At 44.5% G+C, this 23,956-nt stretch overlaps 1 protein-coding gene across 10 annotated transcripts in view; it reads right to left on the bottom strand.

Moving 5' to 3' along the window:
- Positions 1-23,956, bottom strand: part of RAD54L2 (RAD54 like 2) — a 127,827-nt gene that overhangs the window by 18,582 nt on the left and 85,289 nt on the right. For 9 of the 10 annotated variants that reach the window (XM_077992963.1, XM_077992965.1, XM_028844184.2 and 6 more), the window contains 12 exons: positions 13,826-14,027; positions 12,087-12,226; positions 11,162-11,278; positions 10,621-10,847; positions 8,042-8,224; positions 7,764-7,897; positions 6,009-6,205; positions 4,557-4,899; positions 3,743-3,920; positions 2,394-2,645; positions 2,065-2,183; positions 193-311 (listed from right to left, as the gene is read on the bottom strand). In XM_077992963.1, the coding sequence (XP_077849089.1) occupies positions 193-311; positions 2,065-2,183; positions 2,394-2,645; positions 3,743-3,920; positions 4,557-4,899; positions 6,009-6,205; positions 7,764-7,897; positions 8,042-8,224; positions 10,621-10,847; positions 11,162-11,278; positions 12,087-12,226; positions 13,826-14,010 (2,194 nt within the window). In that variant the 5' untranslated portion in view covers positions 14,011-14,027. The remainder of the gene's footprint in view (positions 1-192; positions 312-2,064; positions 2,184-2,393; positions 2,646-3,742; positions 3,921-4,556; positions 4,900-6,008; positions 6,206-7,763; positions 7,898-8,041; positions 8,225-10,620; positions 10,848-11,161; positions 11,279-12,086; positions 12,227-13,825; positions 14,028-23,956) is intronic. The other variant, XM_077992962.1, reaches the window with a different exon arrangement.

The raw sequence follows: 23,956 nt of genomic DNA, 5'->3' as shown, positions 1-23,956 counted from the left end.
CTCTCAATCCCCCAGCCCCTAGTACAGTACCCTGTACGCAACGACTGGCTCTTAGTATTCCCCTGCTCCTTGGCTAATCACAAATATTCCTATGCATTTGATGGAGTGGAGAAAAAGAAAAGAGAGAGAAGGAAAGGAAACCCTTAAGCAGACCTTGCCAAGGCTTCAAGAACAACGCAACAATGAACTCACGGAAGTAGCTAATGTTTCGAACCCACTTCTGTGCTCCTTGCCCCTCGGCACCAGGTGGACAGGGTACTTCTCGTTTTCCAAGGAATTCCTCGATGAGAGCCAAGGTGGAAAGGCTCTGGCTGAAATGGAAAACATTTTGTTCAGATGGCTCCCAGAATTGAGGGAACATTGTTCCCAATAGGTTCATACTCTTGTACAACTTTCTGACAATGGGAGCTCCAGAACCTAGCACTAGTAAGAGGTAACTCTAGGCTGGGCACAGTGGCTCAAGCTTATAATCCCAGCACTTTGGGAGGCCAAGGCAGGTGGATCACTTGAGGTCAGGAGTTCAAGACCAGCCTGGCCAACATGGCAAAACCCCATCTCTACTAAAAATACAAAAATTAGCTGGGTGTGGTGGCACACGCCTGTAATCCTAGCTATTTGGGAGGCTGAGGCAGGAGAATCACTTGAACCTGGGAGGCGGAGGTTGCAGTGCAGGATCACACCGTTGCACTCCAGCCTGGGCAACAAGAGTGAAACTCTGTCTCAGAAAAAAGGAAAAAAAAAAAAAGAGGTAACTCTAGGTTCAGCACAGTGGCTCACGCCTGTAATCCCAGCACTTGGGAGGCCAAGGTGGGCGGATTACCTGAGGTCAAGAGTTCAAGGCCAATCTGGCCAACATGATGAAACCCCATCTCTACTAAAAATCCAAAAATAATTAGCCTGGCATGGTGGCACGTGCCTGTAGTCCCAGTTACTTAGGAGGCTGAAGCAGGAGAATCGTATGAACCTGGGAGGTGGAAGATGCAGTGAGCCAAGATCGCGCTACTGCACTCCAGCCTGGGCAAGAAGAGTGAAACTCCATCTCAAAAAAAAAAAAAAAAAAGAAAAAGAAAAAGAAAGAGGTAACTCTACCAAGAACAACCAAGGGTATCCTTCCTAGCACATAATGGGAGCAGAGTCAACCACATACTTATGACTACCACCACACTGAAAAAATACTCTCTTCATTCTTCACTTCCACAGTTGAAAGTTTCTGGGGTTTAGCTCAATGCAGAGTAACAAATAGCATTTAGCATTAAACACTACCACTGCATGAATATACATCAGATATGATTATGGGTTTTACTAGAGAGACAAAATCACTCAACTGCTTCCAAGATATCATGAGAGCCAGTGTCCTTAGAAGTGATCCATAAAATCAACACTAGGCTCTCCCCAAGCTAGAATCACTGCTGTCCTCTCAAAGTGTGTCACATGTGGAAGCCCTCACTCTGAGGCTCCTGAGCCAGGCTCCTGCCACTTGGTTCTTCTTGGAGCATAATCTGGTCAGATTATAAAGGAGGAGAAGCAATCAACTTCATTTTCCTGGGGAGTCAAGTCTTAATGAGACTCAAAGCTCTAGCCAGACTGAGAATATAACTTGGAGCAAACTACATCACTTATTTGGCTTTACAGACAAAGCTTAAAACCGAAAATAAAAGGTTAGGGAGGGACAGAAGATTAAACCAAGGGTCAGCAAACATTTTCCGTAAAAGGACACACAGCAAATATTTTAGGCTTTCTTGGCCACATAGAGTCTCTGCCACATATTCTTTGTATGTTTTTTATAACCCTTTAAAAATGTAAAAACTATCCTTAGCTCTCAAAGTAAACAAAAACAGGCCAGAATTTGAAAGATTAGACTCCAATGCTAACCTAGGGTTCTAAATTGTTCTCTGTGGAGAAATCAAATTGGGCAATGAAATAAACTCCAAGAGACAGACAACATGCAAGAAGGTCCTCACAATAAGCACTTGTGGGGGGGCGGTGGCCTTGGTCTTGTTCTGTGGTGGTTTTGTCATTCTTTACCACAGACACACAGCCTCAACTGGAAGTTTCTCATCCTACCTAAACACAAGGATCTTGTCCCCAAGCTTCACACTTTCCTCAATCAGGTGGAAAAGCAGTACCATCTTGGGAGAGTTTTCTAAGACTCCAGTCTGGTAATTAGTCAGAAGGTCCTTGGCCTGCAAGAGAGAAACAAGGCAGCTTGGAGCAGGTGCAAGGTCAGATCACTAGAAATAAAATTCTTTCCTTCCAAGGCAGCAGCTCATTGGCCACCTTTGTAATTCCATAAAGAGACCCTAGCCGTGCATCCCTACCCTTTCCCCACGCAGGACTTGCACCACCCCTTCTCAGCAATAGTTTATGGTTCCTGAAGGATCTGTTTGACTTACCCATTCATATGTGACGATGTTGTTGCCTCGCTCCTGGAAAGGGTTGAAGCCAACGCCCTGTAGGAACTTGCTATTGGTTGCCTCTCCCACTGAGGAAGCCAAGGGGCTATCCTCCCCCTTGCCTTTTGTTCCCTGTGGTGGACAGCGGGTACTGGTCCCCGCAGAGCCAAGTTCTTCCACATCTAGGTCCTGCTCATTGGCCAAGCTCTCCTTCTGAAGGGCTTCATACAGCACATCAGGGTGATTCCAGATCTGAGGTTCAAGGAAAGGGAGAGGGGACACAGGACAAAGAACAATGCAAGGGTGTCCCAGGAAGTCTGGAAACACATACTTACTCAAACACACACGTCCCACAGTAAACACTGTCACACCAAAAATTAAAGTCAGAGCCCTTCACAGCCAAAGAGCCTGCATATTTGTTTTCATTGCCAGTTCTGGTCACCATGACACATGAATGGGAGCATTCATACCAGGAGCCATACCAGTAAGTATGTTTGCTACATAATCAAAAAAGCTGTCACAAGCCTTTTTGACATTCTTATTCAAATAAGAGTAAGAATGTTCCAGTTTCACCGTGTGACTACAGTCTGCTACTGTATAAAACTATAGACAAAAATGTATCTGACTTATAGTAGATCAATCACATATCATTTCAGGGAGTATTCCTAGCAAGAGTTGAGAACTCCCAGGAGAAGAGAGGAAAGGAAGAAGGAAGGATGCAGTGACACCAAAGCATCATCACAGAACATGTTTGCCTTAGTTTCCTGGCCTTGACTCAGCACTGTGGCTATAAAAGAAATATTTGGAAACCCCTCCTAAGCTCAGACACATACCTTCTGCTGACTTATCAAAGCAGTGGCCAATTAAGAATAATACCTAACAGGTCTGCTAAAGAGTAGCCAGAGGTAGAGGTACAAGGTCAATGAAACAGGTCCCTCAACAAAAGAATGAAAGCAATCTCAATATGATTAGTATGGAATCCAACGGAAGGTATCCCTAATAACTTGTCTAAGCTATATATCTCTTGAATTCTGATTATGCTAGCAGTCAAAAACACTGCCCCACAGTATTTTTCCATTATCCCCCTTGGTATAACAAGTTGTGCAGCTGAGTTGCACACTGCAGGAAGCATCAGTTATATTACACTGTGTGAATGGCACCCCCAGGAGTTATGTGGTACACGACCAGCACCTCTCTCCTTAGAGCCCCCAAACCTCCAGTGCAGTGAACTGAGGTGGCCCCTTCTCACTTTATTCTTCCTTTATTGAAGACTCTCAGTAGAAGTAACTCCCTTGGGACCATGTGTATCCTTAGTACCCATCTCAATCTTTCCTGAGGCCCCAATGCACCTTGCAACACACGCAGAATGCCTTAAGGGGGTTCAGCCCCAGCCAACCGCTGCTACCACAGTCCCTGAAGCGATCCATGAACTGCGTGTACAAATCTCGCTGGATCTTGGAGAGCCGCACAAGGATCACATTTTCTTCCTTGGCAGGGAGATGAATCTTCAGCACAGTGTGGCCTCTCCTACGGAGGCAAACAGATCAGAAATGGCAAGGTAGTGTGGCCAGGAGGGGTCAGAGCAAGATAAAAACAGAGCCTTGTGCACTCCTACCACACCTCCCTCTTGAGGATCTCAACATGCACTGCAGCCTTGCAATAATGCAGAGCGGTTCAACAAGCAAGAAGAAACTCACCTTAAGGATGAAAACTAACACTAAGAGGCAGAGTGACCTGTCCCAGGTCATGTTTGACTGCATGACAGAGACAGGGGAACCTGAGGTTCTTACTTTAATTTGGGCTGCCTCTCTGAGCTTTCGCTCCATATGCCATCTCAACAAGGAAAAATGAGGGATCTGCTTTAGACTAGCCTAAAGTAAGTCAGCAGAATGGTACCTTTTTCTTGCTTCTCTCAGCAAGAGAGGTGTCTCCAGTACCTTTAAAGATAACTTTTGAGAGAAGCACTTCTAGGCCAAACTTTCAGAGAATTGAAACAGTGGATATCCACCATCTGCTAGCTTGTCACAGGAAGCAAAGTTTTACTACTGCCTCAGGGAAGGGGCCCTCCTACTCCAACATCCTATCCTATATAACAGGCTTGGCATGCCCTTGGCAACAGGGCCCTCTGAAAATTCAGGAAGCAGGACCCTGAGGATGGCTCACCTCTGCACAAAGCCCTCCAGAAGGCTGTGCAAGACATGGCTCCGGTACCGCATGAGACGGACGTCCTGAGGTGTGCTGTCAATACATTGCCCGTTCAGGATAGGGCGTTCAAACATGTTGCTGAACTCCTGCCGGGTGCCAAGGAAGTCTGGGCGCACAAAGTCCACCATGCACCAGTACTCAATGAGGTTGTTTTGCAGAGGGTACCCCGTCAGCACCACCCGGCGGCGAGAGCGGATATTCTTCAGAGCCTGTGAGGTGCTGGCCTGGCAGTTTTTGATGCGGTGTCCCTCATCACAGATTACTACATCAGGGCCAGGGCGGCATAAAGCCTTCTCAAACTCTAGGGAGGGAAGAGGATCCGGAGTCAGAGGGTGACAGGGCCTGCTCTTAGTCAATAATATGAGAAGTAGGGGTGCACCCTGGAGGAGACAGAAGAAATGAAGGAAGCAGGAAGCAAGAGTCAGCCCCCCTTGGTGAGAGGGTGCCAGCCATTCAAGCTCCTGGATATGACTGGTATGACTTGGTATGACGCTAATCTGGCAGTTGACTCTTGCAATAAATATCCCTTTCCCCTGTTCCTTTCCTTACTTTGTTTTTCTTTATGTGAAAAGTATAACTGACTTGCATTCCTAGGGCTTGGACCAACTGGGCAGCAGAGAGAGGGACCTTACAGAGTGCCAGCCTAGGATTAAAAATGCATCTGGATGAAACCAATGGGAATAATCCAGACACTTTAGTGGGCTCTCACCATTGCCAGCGTCTTGACTCCATCTGAAGGCTGGCTGGTAAGAGCTAGCTAAAGGACAGGGTCTTCCCGCAGTTATTCTCCAGTCATTGCTAAATGGCAAATTCATCCCAGCTCTACCATAGAAGCAAACCTAAAACAAACATAATCTCATAGATGAAGAGACTTATAAAGTGAAATGGCCTCTGAGCCCTTAAAAACTTTCTTTCGCAAATGAGCAAAGGCCCCTTAGAAGATGGAGTAGAATTAGAACTATGACAGGAATGGTTTTCACTAAAAGCAACTGGGATACATTCTTTTTTATAAATTCACAAACAATAGTATTACTACTTTGTCTTTATATTAGTGATTTAAACACTTTATATTTTCTTCATGCTTTCTCAGAACATCTCTAGAAAGTGGTAAAGGAAATGGTTACTATTCCAACTGTTCTGTGAGAGAAACAGGGACAGACGAACAGAGGAATAATCTCCCCCAAGCCAGTGTGTGGCCTGGCCTAACCATAACTGCACAGCTGGCAGAGAAAGCAGTACCTTCTAAGAGCCATTGGAAGTCATCCTACTCATCTTGGGAACCAGGATTTTTGATCCATGATAACAATTCACATCAATAATGCCCTTTACATCTGACTAGGTGCTATTAGTAGACATGATTTCTTTTTTCGTGAAACACCAACAAGAGTATTCCTGGGATAGGCTGCCCACCTCTCCGAAACTCCTGCTGCCGATCTTCCTCATCTAGATCAATGATGACTGGGTGAGAACGTTTCTTGGTTTTCTTCGGTCTACCTGTGGCAAATGATTTCTTCAGAGTGAGGAGTCTGTACATCTCGTACCCCATCAGTAGCACCCCACCCTCTGACACCCAATCAGCCATTACTTTAGCACGAGATGCCATCGTCCTGCAAGGTAAACAGAGAAAATTGTGTGAGATGTGAATTATATCTCAAGAATTATTGTTTCCACTGCTCCCAAGGAAGAATTGCTCACAATCAAAGCTGTGTTGATGTACATTCAGAACTTCTTATTACCAAAGATTTCATGTGGCAGCAAGCACAGGGCTAGCTAGCCTACCACCCAAGGACCTCCCATCATCTCAGAGAAACTAATTGCACTCAGGATGAACTGGATCATTGATGGTGGTTAAACAACAAGAAACATAGCAATTCAACTACATAAGGCAACAGAAAATGAAAATCCCCTTGGATATTCACGCATGACTACAACTCAACATTTGAAGGAGCATTTCAATCCCATGATAAATACAAGGTCACAGAAGGAAGGGCAACATTCTGCAGTTTACTTGCCTGGGCTCAAGTGAATAAAGAGCCACAAACAGTAAAGAGGAAAGAGAAGAGACCAGATGACCCTCAGTAAGTCACTCCACTTCCAAACACCAGAGCCCTCACTGTATTTCATTGATTGCATGTGGACTAAAAGTCCTGAAATCTAAGAAAGCAGAGCAACCACCTGAGGTCAACTCATCATCTCCTCATTTTTATGTGTGTGTCCAAACATCACAAAAGGCACCCTCCGCAAAAAATACAGTAAGTCTACCTTCTCAATTATCCATACCAATGAGGGGAAAGGTTAGCATATAGAGCTGGTTTGTTGAACCAAGAAATAGCTTTAGACTTTTGGAAATCAGGTTGACTTTATGGCATACATAGATAGATAATTTTATTTAAATCTAAAACAAAGCAAGGCTTACACCTTTCAAAGCTTTGGGAGTTGTACCATTAAAGGTCAACTGCAGACCAGTGCCTAAAAGAAGTGACTAATGATTAGGGTTTTAAGAAAAGTGAAATGTAATAAGTAAAAAATTAGACAGTAGAGGCCAGGCACGGTGGCTTACGCCCGTAATCCCAATACTCTGGGAGGACGAGGTGCGTGGATCACCTGAGGTCAAGAGTTCGAGACCAGCCTGGCTAACATGGCAAAACCCTGTCTCTACTAAAAATACAAAAATTAGCCGGACATGGTGGTGGGCGCCTGTAAACCCAGCTACTCGGGAGGCTGAGGCAGGAGAATCACTTGAACCCAGGAGGCGGAGGTTGCAGTGAACTGAGATCGCACCACTGCACTCCAGCCTGGGTCAAAGAGCAAGACTCCGTCTCAAAAAACAAACAAAAAAAAATCTGACAATGGAAAGATCCATTGTTTCGTGCTGAATTTTACTACAATATGCATGGGGAAAATATGACCATCCCTACATATTTTTCAAGATCTAAAAGCCTCCTAAAGCAGAACACAGGAAATTTCTCAGGCTACTTAACTCTGGCTTTCCTGAAAAGCTAGGTAGAGAAAAAAATGAGTAGCAAGAACAGAGAAAGTAACACATCAAGAAACCAAAACAAATCTGGATGCACAGGCTACATACTCAAAGAGACTGCCTTAACATCAGATCCCAGACAGAAGTCTAAAAGGAAAGGGGCAGAGAGGAAAGGGCAGGCCACCTACTTGTGCTCATCATTCAAGATGTGAACTTTAAAGAACCGAGGCTGGACTTCTTCAGGCTTGTTGTCAGCCGGGAGGGCTTCAGGAGGTGGAAGCCACATGTTGAACTCTGCCAGCCAATTCTGAAGAGTATTAACCTATTAGAAAGCCAAGTCCAAAAAGAGAGTTTTATGGAACAAACTCAGAGCTGAGCTCATCAAGCCTTTTGGTGCCCAGTAAAGGCATTAACGCAGAGCTCTTCAGAGGAGTGACTTAAGTGGTGCCTTCCCAAAAACTCTTACCGGCACAATGGCAAGGACTGTTTTGGCTGGCGTGTGGCGGAAGAGGACATCGACGAAAGAGATCACTTGCAAAGTTTTCCCCAGACCCATGCTGTGGGCCAGAATACAGCCAAAGCCACTGCTGGTCTTAAACCTCTCCAGGGATTCCACCAAGTTATCATAAAGGAACCGGATTCCGCCAATCTGACAAGGGACAAAGACAAATGTCAGAGGGGCTCAAAAAGATGAGGGCTCCAGTTTTTACTCACTTTGTAATTAGTAAGAATTAAGTAAATGAGAAGGCATTATAATAGATAGCAGGTGTGGATGGCCATAGAAGATTCCCTGTACCTTGACTGGTCTATTTGCTGGTGACAGTCCTCTTGGAAAAAACAGAAAAGCATTCACTAGTACAGTGTAATGCCCCATGTAATGCATGAATCAGTAGTGTCAAATTCCTGACAGGATCTTTCAGTCAGTCTGGTTTCCCTCAGCGTTGGGAAGCTCACCCTCTTAAGGCAGCCCATTCCATAGGAGTAGTTTTTTTTGTTTTTGTTTTTGTTTTTGAGACAGAGTCTCGCTCTGTCACCCAGGTTGGAGTGCAATGGTGCGATCTCAGCTCACTGCGACCTCCCATCTCCCAGGTTCAAGCAATTCTCCTGCCTCAGCCTCCAGAGTAGCTGAGACTACAGGTATGCACCACCATGCCCACCTAATTTTTGTATTCTTAGTAGAGACGGGGTTTCACCATGTTGGCCAGGATGGTCTCAATCTCCTGCCCTGGTGATCTGCCCACCTCGGCCTCCCAAAGTGCTGGGATTACAGGTGTGAGCCACCACGCCCGGCCTGTTAAAGAGTTCTTAAGGCTGGGCTCGATGGCTCATGTCTGTAATCCTAGACCTTTGGGAGGCCAAGGTGTGCAGATTACCTGAGGTTGGGAGTTCAAGACCATCCTGGCAAACATGGTGAAACCCCGTCTTTACTAAAAATACAAACGATTAGCCGGGTACAGTGGCACACAACTATAATCCCAGTTACTTGGGAGGCTGAGGCAGGAGAATCATTGAGCCTGGGAGGCAGAGATTGCAATGAGCCAAGATTGTGCCACTGCACTCCAGCCTGGGCTACACAGCAAGACTTCATCTCAAAAACAACAACAACAGCAGCAGAGTTTTTAAGCTGAGTTATGCACAATAGCCAAAATATGTAATCAACGCAAGTGTCCATCAGTGGAAGAAAGGATAAAGAAAATGTGGTGCCTATGCACAATGGAATATTATTCAGCCATGAAAAATGAAATCCTGTTATTTGCAGCAACATGGATGGAACTGGAGGTCATTATGTTAAATGAAACCCGCCAGGCACAGAAAGACAAGTATCACACATTCTCACACATGTGGGAGAGCTAAAAAAGTCAATCTCATGGAAGTAGAAAATAGAATGGTAATTACCAGAGGCTGAGAAGGGAGAGGAGGGGGAGGAAGAGACGTTGGTTAATGGGTACAAAAATACAGTTACTAGGTCAGGCACGGTGGCTCATGCCTGTAATCCTAATGCTTTGGGAGGCCAAGGCAGGAGGATCACTTGAGCTCAGGAGTTCAAAAACAGACTAGGCAACACAGTGAGACCTCGTCTCTACAAGAAAATTAAAAATTAGCTGGGCTTGGTGGCATGAGGCTATAGTCCCAGTTATTCAGGCTGAGTTGGAGGATCACCTGAGCCCAGGAAGTGAAGGCTGCAGGGAGTCATAATCACTGCACTCCAGCCTGGGCGACAGTGCAAGAGTCTGTCTCAAAAACAAAAAGTTCTCAGCCAGGCACAATGGCTTACGCCTGTTATCCCAGCACTTGGGGAGGCTGAGGCGGGTGGATCACTTGAGCTCAGGAATTCAAGATCAGCTTGAGCAACATGGTGAAACCTCATCTCTACAAAAAAAAAAAAAAAAATTAGCTGGGTGTGGTGGTATAGGCCTATAATCCCAGCTACCTGGGAGGCTGAGGAGGGAGGATCACTTAAGCCAGGGAGGTCAAGGCTGCAACGAGCAGACATTGTGCCACTGCACTCCAGCCTGAGCAACAGAGCAAGACCCTGTCTCAGAAAAAAAAAAAAAAAAAGTTCTTAATTGTAAACTGAGTCAATGTCTGTCTTCATGGAACTTTTACTCACCAGTCCTGGTTCCAGGGTCTGGATCAACACAAACTACTCTACTCCCTCCTATCAGAAAGTCCCTCCATCTTCTGACTCTCACATCTCTTCTAGATACAGACCTTCCTAATCAAAGCACTGCTCGCCAGAGACCACCTCAGTCATGGGATCCCACAGAAAGAGGCTCAAATTATTAGGTCAAGAGATCCAGTGCTTTCTACGGGGTACGGCAAACCTGAAGCTTGTCTCTTCCCTTTCCCCATCCCTTCCTATTCATCAGGAATCCTGAAGCATCAACTGCTGGAAGGAAGTAGCAGGTCTTTTCAATAGCTGAACAAGCTGCTCTTGGTACCAAACAAGTACTTCACAGGCTGTGACGCTAATAACCACCAGCAGGCAATGTTCATAACAAGAAAACAAAAAGAAAAAGGAGAAACAGTCAAGGTTTGCTGTACCTGATGAGGTTTCACAGCCCGTGCCAACTGTGGGGCAAGGAAGACATTTTCCTCCTCTGGAGGGTGGTTTAGGTTGACAAGGACCCGCCCAAGGGCATCACGCTGGTTTAAGACATCATTGACATGGGTGCCACCCTTCTCTTCTTCCTCATCGTCTTCACTGACAGACTCACTGCTGTCCACAATATGCAGAGTGTCCTCCTCTCCAGAGCTCAGTTCTATCACCTCTGAGACAGCAAAAAAAGCAAAACCAAAAATCCATGGAGTGAAGATAATTTACTGCACACAGTCAGAGCAGAAGACTACAGAAACTTAAAGTTAGAACTTCTCATCACTTATTAAAATTTTGACTTTTACTATTTCTCTCTTTCAGCTCAAGTTAAGACAAGCAAAAAACTTATATTTACCAATGAGACACAGGGAAATTAGTCAAAGCCACATCCCAAACTGAATGAGGAAGGACTGGACTCTTTTCAAAGTACAGTCAATCTCAGCATGAACACCAGGTCGGGAGAAAGGGAGGCACCTGGTTTCATCTTACCATCTCGACTGCTTTTTTCATCCTCACTGCCACTGCTACTGTCCAAACAAATGACTTCCTGGGCCAAGACCCGAGGAGGCAGTTGGGGACCATCACTTGCTCTTAAAGCAATTTCCTCTAGGAAAAGCAAAATGGAAGGGAACGATGTCAAGACCACATTTGGCTCTAACATATTTCCCAAAACAATTCACCACCCCTTTTCTTTTATAGCTCTCTTGGGGAGTATCCACCAAGAAGAGAAACAGAGCCCATCTCAAAAACCTCAGCCCTCCTTCCAAATTCCCTTTCTCTACTGGTTTTTTCTTCCTGCTATCCACCTGACCACTAGAAAAGGTCCCAATCTTTTGGCAAGTTAAAATCCAAAGTTATGAGAAAAAATCTAGATAAAAACCTATTTAAAGAGTACATTTTTATTCATTTTAGCTTTTTAGATGATTTTCTTCTGATTGTGTGCTCTCAAGAAGCTGAATGACTTTAAAGGATTCCTGAGAGGCCACAATCATTTTATTTTTATTTATTTATGTATTTATTTTTGAGATGGAGTCTCACTCTGTCGCCTAGGTTGAAGTACAGTGGCGCAATCTCAGCTCACTGCAACCTCCACCTCCCTGGTTCAAGCTATTCCCCCTGCCTCAGCCTACTAGTAGCTGGGATTACAGGTGCACGCCACCATACCTGGCGAATTTTTTTTTTTGTATTTTTAGTAGAGATGGGGTTTCACCATGTTGGCCAGACTGGTCTCAAACTCCTGACCTCAGGCAATCCGCCTGCCTCAGCCTCCCATAGTGCTGGGATTACAGGCGTGAGCCACAGCGCCCAGCCAAGAGGCCACAATCTTATTCCAGATCTGCTTTTGACCACTGTGTGCACCTAGGGCTTCTTCCTCCTGAAGCAAAGGGCCTTCCCTGCCATGTCCACTGCTTACCAGGGAGGAATTCCAGCGGAACAGTAGGAATAGGGGCTGCATAATCTTTCCTCTGCTGCTCCAGGCGCTTCCTTCTTTCCAACTCTTCTTGCTGTGCTGCTTTGGTAACAGGCTCCAATTGATCCTCCCGGAGTAGCTTTCTAAACATTCACATAAGAGACAGCACTTGGGTTCAATTAAGATTTGGGCAATGTAATGGCAAGCTAAAGAGAGAAATAGCCATTGCTGATCTCAGAGAGTTGAGGCAGGAGAAAGAGAAGCCACATCAGCCTCACCACACCCATGCAAGGAACAGCATTAAAAAAATAGGACATCAAGCTCAGATGGCTCTAGAAAAACATACTTTCCATATTATTTAACTCCCTGACAGATGCCCCTGCCAACTCATCTCTCCACATAACAGATCAAGAATAAACTAGAGTAATATTTGATTCACGAAGCTGAAAAGCAGTATTAAAAATAGTGTTGTTGGCCAGGCGCAGTGGTTCACGCCTATAATCCCAGCACTTTAGAGACTGAGGCAAGTGGATCACCTGAGGTCAGGAGTTCGAGCCCAGCCTGGTCAACATGGCAAAACCCCGTCTCTACTAAAAATACAAAAATTAGCCAGGTGTGGTGGTGCACACCTGTAGTCCCAGCTACTCAGGAGGCTGAGGCAGGAGAATCGCTTGAACCTGGGAGGCAGAGGTTGCAATGAGCCAAGATTACACCACTGCACTCCAGCCTGGGTGACAGAGTGAGACTTCATCTCAAGAAAAAAAAAAATAATAATAGTATTGTCATGTAGAAAAGAAACTAGGATTGGCCGGGCACAGTGGCTCATGCCTGAAATCCCAGCACTTTGGGAGGCGAAGGTGGGCAGTTCATTTGAAGCCAGGTGTTCCAGACCAGTTGAACCAACATGGCAAAATCCTGTCTCTACTACAAATACAAAAATTAGCCAGGGGTGGTGGCGGATACCTGTGGTTCCAGCTACCCAGGAGGCTGAAGCACAAGAATTGCTAGAACACGGGAGGTGGGGGTTACAGTGAGCCGAGACTGCGCCACTGCACTCCAGCATGGGCAACAGAGAGAGACTTTATCTCAAAAAAATGAAATAAAAGAAATTTAAAAAAAAGAAAAGAAACTAAATTTACAGGGATTTTATATTATTTTCAAACTCAGAGTAATATTTCAAGTTGTCATTATTGTTATTCTTTTTTAAGTGGAGGCAGAAGGAGAAAAAGATATCACTGATTTCCTTTCAATGGCACATATTGTTATTTGATAGAAGGAAGAACTGTTGGGGATTTGGACAGTTAAAGAAGTTCACATTTTTGCTCTTAGAAGGAGCCTTGCTTTGGGTCAGACAGTCCTCTACCATTAGAATTTGACATCTAAGAAGATGAGAACTCAACTTGTAAAGTCTTGTTTTGAGACATAAGAAAAATAGAGGAAAAACCGGAAAGTCCAGCTGAGAGCACCTTATCATCTTTGGGCTGCCACCTGGGGTCTCCAGAGAGTAGAACACCCTCCCACAGTGGTCAAGGCCTTTCTCATTCTCCCTACAGTCCTCTGAAAGCCCAAGTCCAGTGATCCTGAGCTGCACCTTCACTATTAATGGAGACACACACTTGACACTTTTCTCCTTTGGAGAGAGAATTCTCCTTCCCAAATCAGTCTTTCTGCTATTGACAGCCTTAAGATGAAGGTAAAACCTCTATTCCCTTCCCTCTCCTCTTACACAGAGCACAGCTCACCGTATGTTTCTTCTCATGTGGGAGGGCTTCTGAGCTCTCTTCTTTTTGGGGTCCTCTGAGACTAGGTTCTTGCCTTGGTGGTGCCTAAGCTGCTCTGAAGGCTCAGACTGAGATGAGGTAGTTGAAGTGCACCGCGGTGGCTGCTGCCCATCTTCTCCCAACTGGGCATGCTCAGTGCCACACATGCCTTCCAGGGATGGGTCTGAAAAAACAAAGGGAAAGACATTGCTTTACAGGGGTGAGGGGGAATGAGTTTTGATGCCAGACACACCTGGGTTCAAATCTCAACTCAGCAACTTATTAGCTGGGAGTCTAAGGCAAATTATTTACATCTCTCTGAACATCAGTGGATGTATCTACAAAATGAGGATAGTGAGGCCCATACCTCAGAGCTATTGTGAGGACTGAATAGTGTGCATGCCTAGAACCAAGCCTGGCCCAGAGTAAGCCCACAACAAATGATAGCCATCACTCTTACTATAGTTTAGTGCTATGATCAGAGTGAGGAAGTTTCATGGCCTCAGAATGCTCAGAAAGGGACAATCTGAGCAGCCGGGCTCCAAATATAGCTCATAATCAGTTGTATGACTTTAAGCAAGTCCATTCACCTCTCATCTGCCAACAGGGACAATATTACTCCTTTTAGTGTCGTAAAGCATTCACTCATTCAAACTTGCCAGTCATTTCATGAGGGCTTATGGCAAGCACTATCCTAGATGCTTCAAGGGATATTTCTAAGACTCCTTCCCTTCAAGAAGTTTAGAAGGTTTTGTAAGACTCCTTCCCTTCAAGAAGTTTGTGTTCTGCTTAGGGAGACAGGGCATGTACACACACAGACTCAACATGGCAAGGTGTGCTAAATATCACAGGAAGGGCAGATCAACAGATATAAAGAACTTTAAGGTTGACGACATCACAGGAATTTGAAAGACACTAATACATGTGATGATCATGCAGGAACTATATGGGAGGTAAAATGTGAGTCAGGCCTTGAAAGATAAGCAGAATGTCTAAAGGTAATACCTTAAAAGATAGTTGGGGGCCGGGCGTGGTGGCTCATGCCTGTAATCCCAACACTTTGAGAGGCTGAGGCGGGAGGATCACCTGAGGTCAGGAGTTCGAGACCAGCCTGGCAAACATGGCAAAACCCAGTCTCTACTAAAAATACAAAAATTAACCAGGCATGGTGGCAGGTGCCTGTAATCCCAGCTACTCGGGAGGCTGAGGCAGGAGAATCACTTGAACCCAGGAGGTGGAGGTTGCAGTGAGCCAAGATCACACCACTGCACTCCAGCCTGGGCGACAGAGTGAGACTCCGTCTATTAAAAAACACACACAAAAAAGGTTGGGGGTCCAGGGAAGATTCCTGATAGCAGGAATGTCATTTGTAACATCTAGTACCAGCAAGGATTGGGGTTGGAGTAGGCGAATCCATGTGCACACCCCTGTCCTCAGCCTGCTGAGTAGCATTCTGTTCAATGGGTAGACAGGCTTTGAGAGTCACATAGACCACAAGCCTGTCCCCAAATTCGTCAGAGCTTCCCAGACATAAGCACTACACAACCAAAAGGTCTTTCCCAAAGGTAACAGGAATTCAGAACTAGAATATAAATGCCAGAACTGAGGTGCTCTAGACAATGCCATTTGGATCTTAGGCAGGAAGGAACCAGGAGCTTTGTGGGGTTTTTCTGTTAGTTTTTTTTTTTTTTTTTGAGGGGTGCAGTCAGGGGGCTGGTGGCTTATTGTTTGCTTTTAACTATAGACTTTATTTGGATTTCACCAGTTTTCCATTAATATCCTTTTTCTGTTACAGGATCCCATCCAGGATACCATGTTGCATTTAGCTGTCATATCACCTTAGTCTCCCCTAAACTATGGCAGCTTCTCAGTCTATTCTGGTCTCTCATGACTGTAACACTATTTTTTAGAGATAGGGTCTTGCTCTGATGCCCAATCACAGCTCACTGTAGCCTCAAACTCCTGGGCTCAAGAGATCTCCCAGTCTCGGCCTCTCAGGTAGCTGGGACTACAGGTGCACGCCATCACACCCAGCTAATTTTTTTTTTTCTTTTTTGTAGAGACAAGGTCTCGATATGTTGGCCAGGCTCATTTCAAACTCCTGGACTCAAGTGATCCTCCTGCCTCACATTTCCAATGTGCTTGGAGTATAGCCATGAGCCACTGCACCAAGCCTTACCCACTAATTTTAACGTTCATCAATGGGTCTTACCTAGAACTAATTATTATTGTAGTATGTTAATGGTGGTTTTCTATTTTCCTCTTTCCTTCTACATTTATTATTTGGAATTTTTCTGTAAGGAAGAATTGTCCTATTGATTGATTGATTGATTGATTGATTGGAGACGGAGTTTCGCTCTTGTTGCCCAGGCTGGAGTACAATGATGCGATCTCGGCTCACCTCAACCTCCACCTCCCAGGTTCAAGCGATTCTTCTGTCTCAGCCTCCCAAGTAGCTGGGATTACAGGCATGCACCACCACGCCCAGCTAATTTTGTATTTTTAGTAGAGACGGGGTGTCTCCATGTTGGTCAGGCTGGTCTCGAACTCCCAACCTGAAGTGATCCGTCCACCTCGGCCTCCCAAAGTGCTGGGATTACAGGCGTGAGCCACTGTGCCCGGCCTCCCATTTATTTATTTATTCAATTTTTTTTTCTATGAGTATGCAGTCAAGGGTCTTTGGGGTAAGAAACATTCAACCTGAGAGCCTTTGGTAAAGAGACGTCGGGCTGTCATTAAGTCTTGATGAATGAACCTGTAGGCTGATGTCCCTAGGCCAAAAGAATGATGTACCATGGGTCATCATCATCCTATGCACTCAGTCACTACTAAGAAATAACATATGGGCTGTCTCACCACTCACTGGCTGAATCAGGCAATCATGAGTATCCATGTTACTGCTCACCTTCCATAGCTTGGTATGGCCTCCTCCTTGTCATATTACTACTCCAGCTTCCTTATGGTCCCTTTCAGATTGATGCCAGATTCTAGAACAGCATGAAGTTCAAAACTAATGTTTGCTAAGAGTTAACATGGCATAGGGGTGCAGTAAGGACACTGGAACCAGACCGATGGAGTGTGAACTCCAGCTATGCCCCTTATTATACCTTTCTGTTCATGTTTATAAAGGGACTGGAGGAGAACAATTGTAGTAACCTCTAAGGGTTGTGGTGATGATTTTATGAGATAGCCTAAATTAAGAACTAAAACAGGCCAAGTGTGGCTCACGCCTGTAATCCCAGCACTTTGGGAGGCCATGGTCGGGGAACAGCTTAAGCCCAGGAGTTTGAGACCAGCCTGGGCAACATAGCAAAACCCCATCTCTACAAAAAAAAAAAAAAAGAAAAAAAAAAAAAAAAGACATTAAATTAAATTAAAATGAGCATGGTGGCATGCGCTTATAGTCCCAGCTACTCAAGAGGCTAAGACGGGAGGATTGCTTAAGCTTGGGAGGTGGAGGCTGCAGTGAGCCATGATCACACCACTCACTGTACTGCATGCAGCCTGGGCAACAGAGCAAGACCCTATCTAAAAAAAAAAAAAAAAAAAGAAAGAAAGAAAGAACTAAAACAGTGCCTGCCACATAGTAAACACTACATTTAAAAAACAAATAAACAAACAAAAAACAGCTGCTGCTTTTACTATGACTACTACTACTCCAGGTATGAGGTATGGATTTAGTTTTTTACATTGCCTCCTTTCTCCCTTATAATAACTCTACAAGAGTTTTGCTCCCCTAATTCTAAACATGAGAATTTTTGCTCCCCTCTTTTTTTTTTTTTTTTTTTTGAGATGGAGTCTCGCTGTGTCACCCAGGCTGGAGTGCTGTGTGGCGCAATCTCAGTTCACTGTAAGCTCTGCCTCCCGGGTTCACGCCATTCTCCTGCCTCAGCCTTCTGAGTAGCTGGGACTACAGGCACCAGCCAATACGCCCGGCTAATTTTTTAATATTTTTAGTAGAGATGGGTTTCACCATGTTAGCCAGGATGGTCTTGATCTCCTGACCTCGTGATCCACCCGCCTTGGCCTCCCAAAGTGCTGGGATTACAGACGTAAGCCACTACGCTTAGACTTTGCTCCCCTAATTCTAAATATAAGACACTGAAGCCCTGAAAAGTTAAAAATACTTGCCCATGGGAATATAAGAAATAAGCAGAAAAACAGGAGCAGGCAGTTAAAAGTATGAGCTTTGCATTCAGGCAGTGCTGCCTTTAAATCCTGTAGCTCTATGTTTACAGACGCAACTTCTCTGAGCCACAGTTTCCACATCTGCAAAATAGGGATGTCAACGGTTTTCTTGTGGAAGATAGTATTCTTCAAACCCTTGTCTGCCTAACGCCGTGGAATTCCATACTCCCAACCACATTGAACGGTCTGGGAGCATGCAAAGCTCGGGGGCCTTGGTCAGACATGCTAACATTTGTGTGAGAATTCAAATCTCAACTATATATTCTAATCAAAGATCAGAAATAAGAAAGCAAAGGGGGAAGCAGAAATGACATGTGCAAACTGCATCTTGTCACAAAATCAATGTTTCTTACACACACACATACTGCCTCCATGAAATTGTAGACTACACTTTCACGTTAAACCTCTCCATGTGAGACTACTACAAACCAGCCACTGTTGCCTCTCCTGCTCCCTGCTTTCAATTTAGCCCAATACACATATGAGCATCTGCTAGGTACCAGGCCCTGTGCCAAGGCACAGTGGAACAGACCACATGGGGAAACACATATGCTATATGGAAAGTGCCCAAGAGCAATAACACTTGAGGAAAAGACACCAAATCCAGGCTTACTGGCTGGGCATTGGGGCGCTTCCTTGGGAAGACCGAGACCTGGTCTTCAAAATGAAGGAAGTAAAGCAGCAACAGGAAGGACCTTCCAACCCAAGAACCACTTTCCTGTGCCTTTCCTAGAGCTCCGCATCCAAGGGAGACTTAGGTGAGGATCTAAGATCCTTCTCTGTATGCTGGTACAGAAGTCAACCCCAGTCCTGGGGAAGACTACTCCCAAACCTCTCCTTCCTGGCATTCTACTTTCCACTGTCCTAGTGTTTGGGTGGAGAGGGGAGGCTAATGGGGTTAGAGTAAAAGTGGACAGATGGGTGGGTCTCACATGTGGATGCCCAGGATGATTCACTCCCCTGCAGCAGCACTGGCAGCAACTTCCTTGGCCCTCAACTGAGAGAAGGTTTCAGGTAGACAGCTTTTGCTTTTCGAAAAGCAGAGGGGACACGGTCAAGAAAGGCATCAGACAAGAAATGCTCATGATGGGACACTGCAATACCATTAACATAAGCAAGAGTTTAAAATGTCACACTCCCTTCTCCATTACCACCGGTCTGTAGTAGGCCTACCACAAAAAGCCTCCCAAAGAAAGCAGAGCCTAGGGTGGCAAGCAGCACTAGGAATGTACTGTGTGTGTAAGCCTTGGCTCACGGACATGTTCTACCTGCTGAGGAAACAAAGTGCCATTGCTTATGTGCCCAGCCAGACATGAGAACTAAAAGAGAAGTTTCAAAATAGAGCTCCAAGTCTGACTAGTTGCCCTCCCAAATTCACTAACCTCTTCAAACAGTGCTCTCCAATTTCCATCTGAAACATCATAGGAGAAAGTTCAGCAATTCCCTGTTTTCCTTTAAAAGAACTATCACTCTTTCAGGCCCCCTACCCCTCCAAAGACCTAACACTTCCACAGCATTTCACATAATACTGCTGTCAACTTCTTCCTACTTCACAGCCCTGAATTCTTCCCTCCTAAAAGGGGAGGCCATCAAATTCCTCCTCCCAAACAAACAGTTGGCTGGGCAGCAGACTCCCCAAGAGGGGATATCCACTGCTAAATGACTACTTCCACCAATACTGCAGCTTGGCCTACAACATACCAACTACACTTGGGGCGAGGTTGACACACTTCAACTTAGTGTTTTGCTAGGTCCTCTGGCCTGGTTCTGATAATGACCCCGATGCTCTCCTGGTCTTTTTTGTTTTGTTTCTATTTCACAAGAAAATTTATTGGGCAATCACTTGGAGAAACAGTTGGAGGCAAGATTAGAGAGTAAGCAGATAGGACAGAGTCAGAGAATAGAGCGCAAGTCCAGAGGGGTTTGAAATTGATCTGCTGGGCAGGGGGAACTTTTTGCCAACTGCTATATTTCCTTGTTCTAGCTTCTGCCTTGCGGAATGGGCTGTTCCTGGGAGGATAAAGAATAGAACCTGCTGACCTTTCAATATCACCAACAGATTTATTATCAAACATTCATCCCAAGTTACAAGGCTTGTGACCCAACTGTGAACTCCTGTCTGACATGGGGCTGAACATGGCCAAGTGCAGTAACAATTTTAAAATCATCAGGCACAGTATATTTAATTCTCATGCCTTATACAGATGATACACGTCTAAACCAGCTCCTTACCACCCAGCATTCTTTGAGTGAATCCTCAGCTTCTGGGTTCATCAACTACTTTTAGCTTATTAAAGGAATTTAGTTTACAGATGTGCTAATATTTAAAGCTCATTGTCATGTAAATCAATGTCTTTCAAGTGCTTCATTTTTGCTGTTTCATGATGATTATGGTTTTTACATAATAACAGATGCTATACCTTTAATAAACTATTCTTAATAATAAATCTATTTCAAAAATTCTATAATTAAATTTCCTTCAGTCAAAATGTAACTTTTCACTATGTGTTCTTTTTTTACCTTCTGAACACTGAATCAAGCGAATTTACAACCTAAGCAAAATAATTTAACTTCCAAAAAATAGCCCTTCCCCAGATTCTAGACTATAATCCACCAACAGTTACTGAGAGAAAAGAAAAAAAGTTCAATAAGGAGGAAAAGAGACATGTGCTTTGACAGACAACAAATGTAAATTAAATTAGTATCTGCATAGCTTAAAAGTCAATGACTATTACCACCACAATTCAGGATTACAGAATCAGACCTAGTTGCAAATACCCCTGAACTTTCTCCTTCACGTGAGCCAGCTGTGAGCAGTAACCGCAAGAGTTATATAAACACCAAAGAACACTTATGTAAGTTTCTTGGGAATGAATTATGAACACCACCACTATAAATTTGACCAGGCAAATGAGTAGCTTTGAAAGAAAAATTCCTACATTACATTCAGTGAAGGCACAAGGTACAAACACTTCCAGGACTCTTTTTCCAGGGGTTCCATCTCTTCTCTCTCCTATGGTATAAAAAAGACTAACCGAACTCCTGAGAGATGCAATTTACCTATATAACAAACCCACACATGTACCCCTGAACCTAAAAGTTAAAAAAAAAAAAAAGACCAGTAGGACCAGGCCCAGTGGCTCATGCCTGTAATCCCAGCATTCTGGGAGGCTGAGGTGGAAGGATCACTTGACCCCAGGAGTTCAAGACCAGCCTGGGCAACACAGGGAAACCGCCATCTCTACAAAAAATAAATAACAACAAAAAAAAATAGCTGAGCATAGTGTTGCAGGCCTGTAGCAACCCAGGAGGCTGAGATGGGAGGACCGCTCGAGCCCAGGAGGTTGAGGCTACAGTGAGCCAAGGTTATACCACTGCACCGCACTCTAATCTGGGCAACAGAGCAAGATCCCGTCTATTAAAATAAAATAAAAATAAAATAAAATAAAATAGACTCAAAGTCGCACCATATTTCTCCTGATGTGATGCAACTGGATGCACACACATACAACGATGTATGTGTGCCAAAAACTCTGCACTGGAGCCTGAACACACCTTAAGATCTCACTCTTAGTTTACAAAAATACAGAGGACAACAGCAGAATGCAGTCTCTACAATGCATAATGCACAGAGACCATTGTTTAATCAAAATTCACTAGATATGCAAAGAACAGGAAAATATGATCCATAGCCCAGAAAATTCAGTCAAGAGCAATGTAGATAGACTAGCTGTTAGATTGCCAGCCAGGACCTTCCTGAATTGCTTACCTTCAGAAGCCAAGAGAAATAATAGTTTTAAGCCACTAAGTTTCAGGGTGATTTATGACACAACAGTAGTAATTGAAATAGAAATTTGGTACATGGGTCCTGCCACACAATAAAAAATTAAACCATGACATTGTATTTGAGATAAGGTGGTGAATGGAAAACTGGAAAGGCCATGAGGAGACCGGTAGTAAAAGCCTATAGGTCATCAAGGATATTGTTGGTAAAGTGTAAAGGAAAACGTTAAAGGAAGCTGGAAAAAAAGACAGAGACACATTGCACTGTGTCAGAAACTTGAGCAACTTTTGTCACCTGCAATAATATGAAAAACAGAGATTGAATCCAGAGCAGGCCTATGAGACCTTTTGTTACAGTCTCAGAAATATTTAAGATAGTGCCTAGGCCAGGCGCAGTGGCTCATGCCTGTAATCCCAGCACTTTGGGAGGCCAAGGTGGGCAGATCACGGGGTCAGGAGTTCGAGACCGGCCTGACCAACATGGTGAACTCCTGCCTCTACTAAAAATACAAAAAATTAGCCACTCATGGTGGTGGGCACCTGTAATTCCAGCTACTCAGGAGGCTGAAGCAGGAGATTTGCTTGAACCCGGGAGGCGGAGGTTGCAGTGAGCTGAGATCGCGCCACTACACTCCAGCCTGGGCAACAGAGTGAGACTCTGTCTAAAACAAACAAACAAAAAAGATAGGGCCTCATAGACCTTTTCCAACAGATAAGAGACCTCCTGAAGATCTTAAAGGCATACCTAGCAGACCTTCTCCATTAAACAGAGCTTAGAAAAATCTTAGAGTTATGCCACAGCAGCTCCAGGAACTCCTTTCCCACCCACGTTCAAGGGAAATTAGAACCCACCTCTCAACTGGAGGAGTTATCAAGGTCAACTCTAGAAAAGCATGTGGGATAGAATATGTTGTTGTATTCATCTATGGAAAAAAGTCTGTCATATTCCACTCTCTGGCCACAGTAACTCACATTCTTCTCATATGCAAAATACACTTCCCTCTCTGAAGAACCCCTCCAAGTCATTACAGCATCAGCTCAAAGTCCAAGATCTTATTGTCTAACTCAAATTGATGTATGGATGTGGCTCTCCATTGTAGTTCCTTGGATACACTTTTTACGTATAGTTTCTCTTTCCTTCTTTCTTTATTTTTTCAGACAGAGTCTTGGTCTGTCACCCAGTCTAGAGTATGATGGCACAATCAATGCTCACTGCAGCCACCACCTCCAGGATTCAAGCAATCGATCCTCCCACCTCAGGCCCCTGAGTAGCTGGACCACAGACACACACCATCACATCTGGCTAATTTTGTAATAAAGATTTAATAAAGAAGGACACAAAAAGCTCAAATCACAAATAAAAAACCTGGTAAAATGTACTTCATCAAAATCTAAAACCTCTGCTCCTCAAAAGACACCGACAGAAAAAAGAAAATCAAGTCACAATCTGGCCGGTCGTGGTGGCTCACACCTGTAATCCCAGCACTTTGGGAGGCCAAGGCAGGCAGATCACGAGGTCAGAAGATTGAGACCATCCTGGCTAACACAGTGAAACCCCGTCTCTACTAAAAAAAAAAAAATACAAAATATTAGCTGGGCGTGGTGGCACGTGCCTGTAGTCCCAGCTACTCATGAAGATGAGGCAGGAGAAACGCTTGAACCCGGGAGGCTGAGGTTGCAGTGAGCCGAGATCCTGCCACTGCACTCCAGCCTGGGTGACAGAGTGAGACTCTGTCTCAAAAAAAAAAAAAAAAAAAAAAAAAAGACATATATCTAGAAACATGTATGTATTAAGTATACATTATTTATTATATATTTAAAATGTGGTGTATTTCTATTTTAGAGACAGAATTTTGTTCTGTCATGAGAGTTGAAGTGCAGTGGCACAATCATGGCAGCCTGAAACTCCCAGGTTCAAGTGATCTTCCTGCTCAAGTAGTTCTCCTGAGTAGCTGGGACTACAGGCAAGCACTACCACACCTAGCTAATTTTTAAATTTTTTGAAGAGACAGGGTCTCACTATGTTGCCCAGGCTGATCTCAAACTCCTAGCCTCAAGTAATCCTCCCGCCTCAGCCTACCAAAGCTCTGGCCTAGAGTCACCACACCTGGCCTAGAATATATTTTTAAAGCTCTTACAATT

Source organism: Macaca mulatta, chromosome 2 (genome assembly GCF_049350105.2).
Source record: "Macaca mulatta isolate MMU2019108-1 chromosome 2, T2T-MMU8v2.0, whole genome shotgun sequence".
NCBI classification, from domain to species: domain Eukaryota; kingdom Metazoa; phylum Chordata; class Mammalia; order Primates; family Cercopithecidae; genus Macaca; species Macaca mulatta.
The sequence above is the reverse complement of the archived record's forward strand: the minus strand, read 5'-3'. Positions and strand labels throughout refer to the sequence as shown.